At 27.5% G+C, this 13,634-nt stretch overlaps 2 protein-coding genes across 3 annotated transcripts in view; one reads left to right on the top strand and one right to left on the bottom strand.

Annotated features, from left to right (window-relative positions):
- The window catches only part of LOC132929584 (ATP-dependent RNA helicase DDX54), a 142,311-nt gene that overhangs the window by 29,753 nt on the left and 98,924 nt on the right, over positions 1-13,634 (top strand). The gene's annotated exons all lie outside the window — the stretch shown is intronic.
- On the bottom strand, positions 4,309-12,485 carry LOC132929438 (acetyl-coenzyme A transporter 1-like). 2 transcript variants are annotated; one of them, XM_060994780.1, is made up of 9 exons: positions 12,176-12,485; positions 11,922-12,048; positions 10,735-10,897; positions 10,510-10,664; positions 9,841-10,031; positions 6,115-6,302; positions 5,374-5,500; positions 4,715-4,930; positions 4,309-4,617 (listed from the first exon to the last, which is right to left on the bottom strand). In XM_060994780.1, exons 1-9 carry the CDS (start codon positions 12,392-12,394, stop codon positions 4,399-4,401), a joined length of 1,605 nt encoding a protein of 534 aa, XP_060850763.1. In that variant the 5' UTR covers positions 12,395-12,485; the 3' UTR covers positions 4,309-4,398. The 2 variants fall into 2 exon arrangements, with proteins under 2 accessions (XP_060850763.1, XP_060850764.1); XM_060994781.1 differs by lacking the exon at positions 11,922-12,048 and having other exon boundaries at positions 12,298-12,485.

The following is a 13,634-nucleotide window of genomic DNA, read 5'->3' on the forward strand; positions in this document are numbered from 1 at the left end:
GATTGACCACAGTTGAGTTAATTGTTCAGGTTTTACAGAAAATCAATAAAAAAAATATTCATAATTATATAGGAGCCTATAAATAATAAATTTAACTAAATGAACGTGGATATATGTATTACTAAATAAAAATTTTGTATTATAGACAATTATTATACGTTACAATTTTAAAAACTCTACCAAAAAAAAAAAAAAAATTTACGTTTTCGTAATGTGTACAATGTTTCGAACAGATTCGTATGTCATTCAACGGCGTCGCAGCCACCGAATAATCGGATCAGAATCGAATCGCACGCGTTGTCAGATCATTACAGTGGCACACGAGACGGGCAGCTCAAACGAGAGCGATACACCCGTAACGCGGAACTCTGACGAGTCACTGGAACTGTGCCATATGCTCACTAGATCCGACGTACGCGCGAATCGTCATTTCTGCGGAACGTAACCTGCCGTAGCTCTGCGCGTGTCGACAATGTCGATAACGCACAGAGAAACGGGTTTTTTACGAATATACGTTCTGTTTGGGAAACAGAATTGAACACTTACGATCAACGTATTCCTACGAATGGCTGTTTATCACATAATAAGGAAATATAAAGAAAAAAAAATACGCAACACACCAAACACTGGCAGTGCGCCCGAACGGTGCCAGACTTATATAGGCCACGGAACAAAGCAAAGGTCTAATTTTGTTTGTGTATACCAGAGTTTGAGCTAAGGAAATGTTAGAGCTGCGAATAGGTATGGATATAGATTTGAATAAAATCACTATTTAATAATACGAATACAAGCAATGTAATGTGCAGGCAACATAATAATATGTTAAAGATAAAAAAATATAGATACCTGATGCCTTCCTTCATCGCGCAAGTCTGCCCGGGGTGGGTCTTGCTGCGACGGAGGACAGACAGTGAATGTCAATGCTGGTCGTTCGCCGCGCCTTTAATACCCGGTGTTCTGTGGCAGATAACAAGAAACCGTAGAAACCCCAATAGTGCAATCGCCGATAAACTCACAATTTAAATAAAAGCTATTATAAGAATATTAATAATAATAATAAGATTACGAATAAGAATAATAAAAATAATAATAATAAAAAGGAAAAGAAGAATCTAGAACCTTATCCGTGCATCCTCCCCCCACACCGAACGGAAAAATCCTCGCTCTCGGACAAAAAATTAAAAGTTAAAATATTAAACAATTATTTATTATGTACAAACTTTTCACGGGATTTTAAGACTTTTCCAGAGTTTATTCCAACCCGTTCTTTTCGTATTCGCGTAGTTTGCGTCTTTTGAATGCAGTGCGTATATACGATTTTTTCGGCGTTAGCGTTGGTAGCGGGTGCGATCGCGGTAACCAGTACGACCGCCGACGACAGTCCCCCGGACGCCGATCGATGTACGTGATATTTATCCTATTGTTATTGCTTAAATGTACACGTATATAATATACGTTTGATTCGAAGCCTATTCGTCGATGTACAATACTGTTTTTTTTTTTTATTCAATAAATTGCATTATATATTTATATTGTTTTTGTTGTTCTCGGTAGCTAAACTTTTACTTCATACTTATATCTTCGACCACGGGTTGTGCTGTATACCATAAAAGCGATTTTTGACGACGTTTGTGTCGCACAATACAATATTCATGTACATGGGTGTAATTGGTGTGTATATGTAATAATATATGATAAGTTTTTTGTAGGTGTATTGATGAGTTGTTATAATAACATATGTTATATAATCTTTATAAATCGTAATTTAAATTATAATGTCATTGGATGATGTGTAATAAATAAATAAGTGTTTCTTTATTTTAAAATATTTTTATATATAAAATGTAATGATTTTTGTGGATTATGGGTGGCTGAAGGTGATGTGGGAGGCTTTACTCCGCACAGTAATGTGATATTGAATTTTGTGTGGAACGCTCGTTCATCCAACACCCATTGATTACCCCTTCTAGTTTTTTTCCAAATCAAACACTGCCTATTTCCGATTTGAATAAATAATCAAGAAAAATTCAACTGCTGCTACCATCAACTAATTTAACAAGGATATTAAACATGGTACATGGTATATGATCTAAAGATGTCGTTTCCCGACGCGTGGACGAAAACAGAAAAACTCCTCTATCCTGAAGCAGCCAAGATGAAACACATATTATATTAGGTAGGTATATAATATATTATGTATAGATATTATTCCAAGACAGAACGACGTTAATCCGATGAACGCACAAACTATGTTATCGATTTCATTGGAAAATGTTATGTTGATTTCCATAGGCGCAACTAGACCTCTTAAACGTGGGGTGCTTAAACTGTTGACAATTTATCAATTGATGGTATTTCACTTAAACAATAATTATTACCTATAAAATACAAAAGGTGCTAAATTTTACCTTGAAGGGTGCTAAAGACCTTTTTGCACCTCCCTAGTTGCACCATTGTTGATTTCCAAGTTCCAACAGTCGTTGTCCTTCACCTATAATACATATCGTACTATGGCTTCTGCAGTTGCACTATAAAGTCGCTATATAGGTAGTGGCGATCATAAACTATCGGCGGTATAGAATCGAGGTTATACCTAATTTTGTAATTCTAATTTACTACGTTTATATGCAGCAGTTAATTATTAATTAAATTAATTCGCATTAGAGAACGGGTTTATACGAGTATATTATATAATTTTTTAATTATAATGTTTTGTTATATTCATTTTTAAGTGATTAATAAGGAGTCTTGTTTTTACTTTTATAACATTTTTTAATAATTTATTATTAGACAGCTTAACACATTTTTATCGCTTTGTCTAAACAAGAATGTATAATAGGTAACTAATTTATATGTTAGCAATTTTTTTTTCTTATTATATCTATTTTAACAATCATTGTACAAAAATGAAGAATTATAAAGAATTTAAAAAAAAAGTAAGACATAATCTTTCATTAAAATTAATATTGAACATAACTAATATTTATATATAATTCAACTTTTTATTAATTGTATTTAGAATGTATTAGTCTTATTTTTACCATTATATGGGTTTTTTTTATGTTTATCATCACCTTTTTAGGTAGTGAAAATGTTTCGATTTTTAACTTTAAGGGTGGTTTCTGGTAGAAAATTGAATTTAATTGGTACTTTGAGGGGTTATAAGTAAACATTTTCTAATACTTTTCTTAAAATCGAGTAAAACAAAAAAAATTTAAGAAAAACGAGAATTTTTAATAATTTAATTTCCAGAGTATTGAGTAATATTTGATTATTTTTTAAACTATTTATAGACGATTATAATTTTCTACTTTTTTTTAATGTTTATCTTTTAAGACCTTTCCGCTCAAATTATCGCCTTTATATACATACAATAAGCAATTGTGTATTATTATTTTTATTACACTATATACATACATATTACATACATGATACATAAGTACAAATATTTAAATTATTATTTTAGAATAAATGAACAAGAAAACAGAAAATTTTTAAGCTATAATAAATATAACTTATTTTTATAGTGAATTTTTTAAACGAATTTTTGAGATTTTTTATGGCATTAAAATCCCAGCCCACTTTTCGTCTTTTCTTATTTCTTGTGTAATATCAAAATTAGTTTTCTAAATTAATATTTAAATTCTAATTATTATTAGCCTGCTAATATTTATAAGTACTAAATTATACATTTGGACATTTTATTACTTACATATAATTATTTTTTCAGCTTAGTTTTGTACACTATATCTTATGCACAATATAACAGATATTAAAGTATTCATAAATAATTGATTTGGTAGATCATATAAGTATTCATCACTTAAAAACGTAGAACGGAAAGGGCTATGGTAATATAATAATAAGTATCTCCAGGATATTATAACATACATTTCATTATAGAATGTAAACTTTAAATATTATATATTCATCCAAGCCAATCCAAAATATTATTAAATAATTTATAAAGACATTTTTAATTTAATATTTTAAATTTGTAGTTCAATAATAAAAAAATGAATGTATTTTTTTATGTTTACATTACATTGGACTATAAGGAGGGTATATGAAACAATTTATTATTTAGTTAGATTATAGTGTTTCAAAGATAGCTAAAGTTCTGATTTATAAAACCATTAAACTAGCATAATATACTAAAGTCAATCATACTTAGGCAAAATATAAATGTAGAATAATCAAGGAGATATCTTTACATAAACGATTCATAAAATCAGGTTTTCAATAATGTCGTATTTTAAATAAATAAATACGAGCATGAAAAAATATTAGGTAGTGAACTTCTAAATGTATAATAAAACCTTTTGTGTATATATATTTTAATATTTAAATATTACAATATGTAATACATAAGTTCAAATGAATCAGATCGAGTTTTCACTATGACTTTTCGACCATTGTGTATTCAGTTGTTTCATTTTTCTTCACTTTATTATTTTTTACATTGACCATCCAATGAGAAGAGCTCTTAACTTGGAGTTTTTTAAGAATACCTCTAAAAATATAGTACCATCCTATTGCAAAAAATATACACAGAGCCGATTCTACGTAATAGCCGTTAACTGTTACAATGCAACTACTTCCATTTGTTTTACACGTCTGTAATGAAAAAAATAAACAAGTAAAATAAATTGTAGTGTTATTATTATTTGTATTCATTTTATCTTTAATAATTAATTATTTATAAATGTCTTACGTTATTCGGACTTGATGTAGAACAATTTTTATCATAATTTAATGAACATTCTTTGAAAGTTAAAAAATCTATCATTGAAATTGCAAGCGAAGTCGATGACGATATTCCGATATTTGAAAAAGTATTTAATAACGCCATGTAAGTACCACCAAAACGAGGATCACTTACACGATTAAATAAAGTAAATTTAGCTGATCTCATAGTCATGCCTAGAATCTATAAGATATAAATAATACAATTATACATCAAGTAATTATGAATTGTTACCAATTCTTTTGAAAATTTTAATTTAATATACAGTGTCCCAATTTTAAAAATCCTACTCAGAATTTTTTTAGTTTATGCACAATTTATTGTTAACGTATTATACAGTATCCCGTAAGGATTAAATTAAATTAAAATATGAAATACTAGAAGTCCTTGTGCCTGCGAGTCTTTTAAAATAATAGAGATCTATGATCCATTATTTCAGGAGATATCGCAACGGGTAAATCCTTACAGGACACTGGATATATTATGTTAACAATTGTGCTATTCTGAGTAGAGTTATTTTTCATACCTACATTTTAAAAACTATTAATAGATCAAAATTATTTTTAATATAATATTTCCTTTATTTGAAATAAAATAGTATTTAATATTGTTAACTTACTACTTACGTCATTCGTTATGAAAAGAAATACTAAAATTACATAGAAATATATTGGAAAACCTATTTTTCCATTAGTTGTTATGAATTTTGTTGTATAATATATAAATATAACAAACGTTATGTTCCACATTGATCTGAAATAAATATTTAAAATAATTTAGACCAAACTATTTACCAGAAAATAATTTATAAATACTACACATATCTATTATTTTTAGTTAAATATTAAATTAGTTGTTAGGCAATGAAACGGGAGTGTTCCAGTGTTCAAATAAAAACCTAATAAGCAGATGTTAAAATGCACTGGTTTTGGCAAACACCTATCGCTTATCTTTTTTTATTTATTGATAATTTAGATTTTTATAGAAATAACCGTAAACTCACAATACTGGAAAACGTAAAATCGTGATCAAAAATATGTATGTTAATAACAAGCATCGTTTAAAGCCGCACACTTACCTACCATTCATAACCGAATATTTTAGATCGTTCAATAACACACACATTTTTATATTGTTAAAATGAAAACTTTGGAAGTTCAATAAATTAAAACCACATACAATTAATAGATAGTCAAAAATTAAGTGTGCGGCTATAGCGACCGCCGGCTAATAACGCATTTCAGTAAATATTTATAAATATATTTACATTTAAATAAGTTATAAAACTATTACGGTTATTGTCTTTGATTTAGTCATGAAACCGTTAGAGTTTCCGAAATATATAAAATAAACACAAATGTTTTTACCTGATGGGTGACATTTTTAAATATACACTCATTGTTTTAGGTCCCGCGGTGTATTTTGATATAATAATTGGTGCAATGACTTTTACTATAATCATTGATGAATGTATAACTACAACATTATCTTTTGGTACTCCTGCGTCAATGAGTTGTAAAATCCAGACATTAATGACAGACGAAGCCAATCCAATCTTTAATCATAAATGATATAAATAATATATGTAATAAAAGTAATTTAGAAAAAGTCAGTCATATTTTTACCACACTGATATACGGTAAGAATTAAGTAGTTAGCATTGGATATGGTAGGTAATCAAATAAATCGAGGGGGTATACAGTAACCACTATAATTTTTCAACGTACCATTTCATAATTGCTCGAGTTTATAAAAATTAAACTAACTAGGTATTGTTAATTCAATTTTAAAATAATTTATAGCAAGAACTATAATAAAAAAAAAAATAAATAAATAAATACTATAATCTAGATGAAAATAGAACATTCATTTTTTCCGACTATAATTTCAAACGCCTATTATTTTTGGAGTATACATTTAAGATTCTATTTGGATCAATATTACTTGAAATATCTCTTTTAATATTTAATATTGGCAATAAGATGAAAAACGGTCCTTTGTCATAGTTGATCGTAGTTGACCTACGGGCTACGAGGTGTTTTTGAAATGGATGAGGTTAGAAACCGAGGGATGGATAGGTTTTACGTGTTCTTATTATAGAAAAAATCTTCCCAATCAAATTGTTTTGAAAATATTTTTTCTCTTTAAAATCTGGGTTTATTCAAGTTATTTTTTAGAATATTATCTTAAATTTATAAATAAATATTCTAGTTGGGTAGTTGTTTTTTTTCCATTTTTAATAGTATCTTAAATATATAAATAGAAAATTGAAATTATAATTAGAAAAAATAATTGTCATATTATAATCATTTTGATTATAGAATTTGTATTTATTATTTTTAATAATTATTGTATAATTGTTGATTTATTTAATTATACTTACAGTGGATTCCGCTTAATGTGAGCACATTGAGACCAGCCCTGTTTGACCACATTAAGCGGTTGCCCATAAAAACCGAAATTGGTTAAAAAAAAAAATTATAATATCAAAAAATGTCAACAAAATCCCTTTCTGCATGCATTTTTATTTTTTTCTGATTAAAATGTTCTTGTTGTAAAAAAAACACAAGGATAATGAGAAAAATATTTAAAACAATATTCAAGTGAAACTACCCCTATAAGTTGATCTAGTTGTAGAATTTGGGCACAAAATTAGCTTATGATACATTTCAATAAGTATTATTCTTAAAAATCCATACTTATTTTTAAAATATTCCTGACAAAAAGTACTACAATATGGTATTTTTTTTTACCTAAGATCGGTAGTATCATTAGTATCAAATTGTTATTGTTGTAAGTGGATAGTTTTTCACTTAGCACAATAATAATATTTTCATTCGTTTATTTTTCATACGAAAATTCACAATTTTACCGCTAGGTACATCTACCTATGTTACATCAAAATTGTTCGCTTTTTTTGCGTTAAATCTGGCCGTGTATACATTAACGTTGTAACTTTATTTTCAACAATCAAAATTACGAAAAACTAATTTGTGCCGTTTTTGTACAATAATATGCAGAAAAGGGTTTTAAGGTTTAGATGGTAATGCTTTTTATTACTTTCGATAAACACAATCTCATAGACATGACGAAACCAGATTAGTCGTTTATAAATACATATGTATATGTTACCGGAATTGTTGACAATTTAGGAAATGACGACAATTCCTAGTAAATGTTGACAATTCCTAAAAGCGGAAGGCAATGTTATCACCACCTAGGAATTGTCATCATTTCCCTAGTTTATTAGGCAATGTTATCATTAGGGCCCGAAATTTGATGATCTAAAAATATATATATAAAAAAATGCATAAAATGACATTTATTTATTTATTTTTTTTATAAAATGATATTAAAAATGTATATTTTACTGTAAAAATTAATAAATATTGTTTCGATACAAATTATAATTATTATAAATTAATTAAATAAAACTATATATTATAGTCCTTTACACTCTCTATATAGTAGACACTATCGGACTAATAATGCTGTCGAACTCATATTAAATGAGAAACGGTGATACACGGGTATATAAAATAAACTTATAAAATTATTTTATATATCTATGCGGAGACATGAAATTATATCAAACACGGGTTTATGTCGATTGCGATAACCATATGTACACAAGATCAGAAATAAATCCTTGCAAAGCAAATTTATTGGATCTAAGTACTGTTTTAAAATCGGCAGGTCAAACAGAAAAACCATTATCACTTCGGGAGGCAGCTACTGTAAATAGTATTTCAGGGGCACAAGGATATACCCGATGTCAATGTAAGACAAAATGCAAGACGAACAGGTGTGCTTGCAGATCGGCATCTAGAATTTGTAATTCTAAATGTCATGGAAGTTTGCCATGTGAAAATAAAAATGAGTAACTACGTTGCAAATCATAAAAAAATTTTAAAAAGCTTAAATTACATAAATTAAAATGTTATAAAAATTCTTGTTTATTTATTGATTATTTATTAAGGTGATACTAGATTAATTAATAATTATGTTTGATAAAAGTAATATTTAAATAAGTCAGATTAAATTTAAAAAATCTGGCATCTTTGCCTACTATCGTTAGGAAATGATAACATATACTAGGCGATGATATCATTTCCTTCCGATTTTAGGAATTGTCAACATTTACTAGGAATTGTCATCATTTCCTAAATGTCAACATTTCCGGTAACATATATATTCTAACACTATGATAAAATAAAAATTGCACACATGAACCGAATTGAGTGCCCTATTACGCGGGTTTTTTTAACTTTGTTAATATACATTTATGTTGGGACCAGACCATTTTGCCCATTATTGTTTTGCACATTTATATTTTGGTGCCCACATTAGGCAGAATCCACTGTATTAAGTATCACTGTAGAAAATGACCTCTAACACGATTCTGAAGAAATTGGTAATTCAGAGCTAAATGAATATGTTTATATACTTAGAAAAAGTTATTGAAACTGTTGGGTATTTGTTTTATTTTAAAATTAATTTAATATATTTTCAGCTTGAAGTGAATTTAAAGCAACTCTTAGGAAATCATACATTAATTAGAACACATTATTAACACATCTTTATGTCCAACCTTATACCTAATATTAAATAAAAATGAACTTTTTTCATAAAAATTCAATCAATCGTAATTTAGCAAATGTTATTGCCATTTGGCCCATACGGCTATATTTGATAAAATAATAAAAGGATATCAGTTTGCTAACTTCCATTGACCACGATATTACAATCCCTATGTTTATTAATTAACATGATAAAATTAAATTATTTTAGAACTATCTTGTCATTGATCACAAATTTGATATAATAAAAACTATTTACCTCAACGGCTCAACGATATAGACAACAGACAGTTCTGGGGTAGCTATAATATTCACACTGCATGTTTTGTTCACACTAAATCAAATACAAGCCTTCCTTGTAAGTTAAACAAATAAATAATTTGCCTAATGTGGTAAAAAATATAAACTTAACTCTTAAGAGTTCGTTCAAAAAAAGATGCTGATGTAACGTGACTAATACAAGTTTATGTGGATTATGCAAGAAAAATTATTAGCTTAATTTATAATCTATACCTCAACTGTTATCAATGCACTCGCCAATACACGGATACTCGGTAGCTTTAAAATTTCCCACACAACTGTATAATACTGAATAATGTTAAGTTTCATGTAGATGTCTTCTAACCTGTTATATTTTTCTTTTTTGAAAATGCCAATTAATATTGATATTAAAATAAACAGAAAACCACAAAAATAAAAAAAACCTGTAAAAAATTGAAAGTTTATTATAAAAATGATGTATTGTAAAAATACTTTAAATTAATCTTACTAATAATCAATAGCAGATAGTAGTAGATATTATTATGATAATAAAGAAATTATGAAGGGGTAAAAAGTTTTGAAAATCGTAATAATATTATTGCATCATTACCTAAGTATACAATAATTTTACAAATAATTAAAATATAACGTGTATTTAATAATATAGGACAACAAAATGTAAACTCATAAACCAACCTTACTATTTCAAGTATTTAATACATGAATGGGTGTATACATATAGATGTAAATCGATACTTAAAAATAAAACTTTTTTATACAAATACATTGATTGTCTATGAATTCAAGTTTACAAATTACAATACAACTTTTGGTCGACATTATTTTTATCATCTAAATTTTTTAGTTCTAGTTAAAAACAGAAAAATAGTAATAAAAGTTTATGTTAAATAGGTTAATTACCTGGCAAAGTGGTTATTCCTCCTGTATCCGGTGTAAATCGTAGGTACTTATTACATAAATTCTCTGACGTGAACCCAACCAGAAAAATAGAGCCAATCAATGCACCAAACGGTATACCTATTAAATTGCAAGTTGATCCATAACCCACGTTATTCCTATAGTAAAATCAAAATCCATTTTATTTTTTTTATTCAAATTAATAAAATAGGTAATAATAACACAAACTTCTTTAGCATTGTTAGTACCCAACTGTCGATGACTATGAATTGCGTAGCTACCAAAGTTTGAACGAATAAAATCGAATAAAACAGTTTTAATATATTTGGCTTTCCCCTATCTGCAGGTATCCATTCTTCAATATTTATTCCCATATAAATGAAGCACCCACCTATTCGACATAAATGATTATAATATGGATATTGAACTCCACTACTATACTAACAAAATGTATTAAATATAGAAAAAGAACTTATAACTATATAATGCCACGTTTTAGAGACTAAATTGAGAACCACATAACTACATAAGTGGTACCATAAGATTTTTATAAAGAAAAATTGAGTGTACAGCACCAAATTAAAATTTTGTTGTAAGAAGATTATCAAATTTTCTAGTAAAAAAAATGTAAATTTAAAGTTTTTAGTAAAGTTAATAACAGTTTATTAAAATTATATATATATTATAAAATTATGTTAGAATTCAACAATCTAAAAAATATGCAATATATTTTAAAAATAATAAAGGTTATACAAGTCTGTTAGTAAATCTATTTATTGATTATTATCATAAATCATATTGTTGATAAAAATAAAAAAATGTAATGAGTAATGACTTATACCGGAGAAAGATTTATTTATTAATTTCAAAAATTTGAATAATCGTGGCACTCTCGTAGGTAAAAGCTTCCCGTAGTATTACGAATCTTATAAAAAGCACGGAGTACACCAACAAAAATATTTTTATACTTCAAGTACACAAAGTGCAGCTTACATAGTTTATAATTTATAACTAATCCTACATTGAGCAATGTAATGGAGCAAATAGTAATTTTATTCTTATAATAGTTGTAGCTTAACCTGACAACTATCCTAAAGCAGAATACTACCTCCATGATATTATTTTATTATATTATTGTGCTCTTTTTATTTAAATTAATTTTTTTTATAGATTTATTTGTTTTCTTAATTTTTTGTGGAACATTTATTTAAAAATGCGTTGATTAACTTATGTATGTTATATTATATAATATAGTGATAAAAGTATACATCATGATTTTATGTAACTAACCCTAAAATATACGACTTTGATTCCTATAATTACAGTTCTGCTTCTTAAACTAGCTAATTTTTACAGTCGACGTTTTTTACATTAATTAGTGTTATAATAATTTTTGTATAGTACACCACACCTACCGATTAAAATTTGAACTGGTAATAGCCAAGATTTTCGTCTTCCTACCTTTTGTATATAGAGGGCATCCACTAAAGGTGCCCACATTATTTTTAAGCTATAAGGCCATGTCGTCATACTAATTAAAGCCTAAAACAAAACGACATTATTTAGTATCTCGATAGAGTATAAATATCCATGGACAATATAGCATAGTATTTATCCGGAAACGCGACAATTTTACAATCATTAAAATTAAATCTTTATTTATATCTACCTGGTATTTGTAAGTTACGTTTTTGTTGCCTTGCAAAATAATCGGCACTGCTATAGTTAAACTGACACCAATCCCTTGCATTGTGTACAGCAATATTAATACAATAATGTTATGCCAATCACCTTTCAAATTCGGAACATCGGCCAAATTCGAGTCATCAACTACTGCAGTCACTGCCGTAAGATTTTCTTGTTCGTCTTCAGCTAGTGGTTCCGTCATGATCACGGTTAAGTCTTTACTATTCACACACTACACACAGTGACAGTACACACAATAACGAAAAATAATAAAAATCAATTCATACCGATCGTTGCAGTTTTGTCTCCGTAATGGATTAAAAGCAAACAAACGGGTTATACCTATTAAGTTGTATCTTAAAATATTCAAAATTGTCTGTATTTCCTTATAATATATACAAATGGCAATATTACGTTAATTAGATAATATACATAAAATTATTAATAAAAGGTTTAAATAGAAGGCCACCTCGTAAAAACCTTAACCAAACACTTTAATAGTTCACTTCCAAATGCAACATAATCAATATAGATACACTTTATTTCATGTATCGTGAAGATACAACACAATGTGGTTTAAAACAGGGTCGTTCTCGCGAGCTTCTGTGTTAATCATACACATACAATATTCAAAATTTCATTTAACAAAAGTTCTTCTTTTTAAATCACTCTCACTATACTAAGTTCTCTGTTATATTATATAAATATTAGTGTCATTAGCTATTAAAATACCAATTTACCATTTTATTTATAGTAAATGTATAACTAATCACCATATTTAAACAGGCAAATTGTTACAATATATACATATAGATATAAATATCCTATGACTTGTAATACTTTATTTTTTTTTTAAATAAAAACTTAAAAGACAACTAAGGATAAATTTCTATTACAAATAAATAATATAACTAATTATTTACGTTATATTTAGTGTAATTTTGATTACAAGTACATTTTACAGACTTATTATCTTTAATGTAAAAAAAATAATTTAATACTTATTAAAAATTAACAAAACAGGTATATTACGTTAACAAGTATGATAATTTTAATATTCATCTATACATTAAGGAGGTTGCCAACCAGATGCGAAGTTGAATTGTGAGCGTGGTAATTCAATTATTTCAAAAAAAAAAAACAATCATAAATATTTTTTACAATTTAAAAAGATGATTCTATCATACTATAAAAGATAAAGCAAGAGTGTTTTATATTATAATGTTTGATCTAATTTAATCTTTAAGAAAATAACTTAGGATTTCGTTGTATGAATACATTAACAAATCGAATTAGGTACATCAAAATATTTACACGCAGCAGTGATATACATAATATATCATCAAACACATCCCCCTAAGCACATCGACGTGTCGGCTGCCGACAGGAGCACAGGACATGCCAAGGTACTCTGCGGCGTTCTCGTCGTCACTAGCTTGCTG

The sequence above is a fragment of the Rhopalosiphum padi genome, chromosome 4, assembly GCF_020882245.1.
Source record: "Rhopalosiphum padi isolate XX-2018 chromosome 4, ASM2088224v1, whole genome shotgun sequence".
Classification (NCBI taxonomy): domain Eukaryota; kingdom Metazoa; phylum Arthropoda; class Insecta; order Hemiptera; family Aphididae; genus Rhopalosiphum; species Rhopalosiphum padi.

Excerpts from the sequence above, each read along its gene's own strand:
- LOC132929438 (XM_060994780.1), bottom strand. The coding sequence starts at position 12,394 with ATGACGGAACCACTAGCTGAAGACGAACAAGAAAATCTTACGGCAGTG. Across the intron at positions 12,049-12,175 it reads ACGTAACTTACAAATACCAG|GCTTTAATTAGTATGACGAC; the intron begins GTAGATATAAAT and ends GTTTTGTTTTAG. Across the intron at positions 4,618-4,714 it reads CTACATCAAGTCCGAATAAC|ACGTGTAAAACAAATGGAAG; the intron begins GTAAGACATTTA and ends TTTTCATTACAG.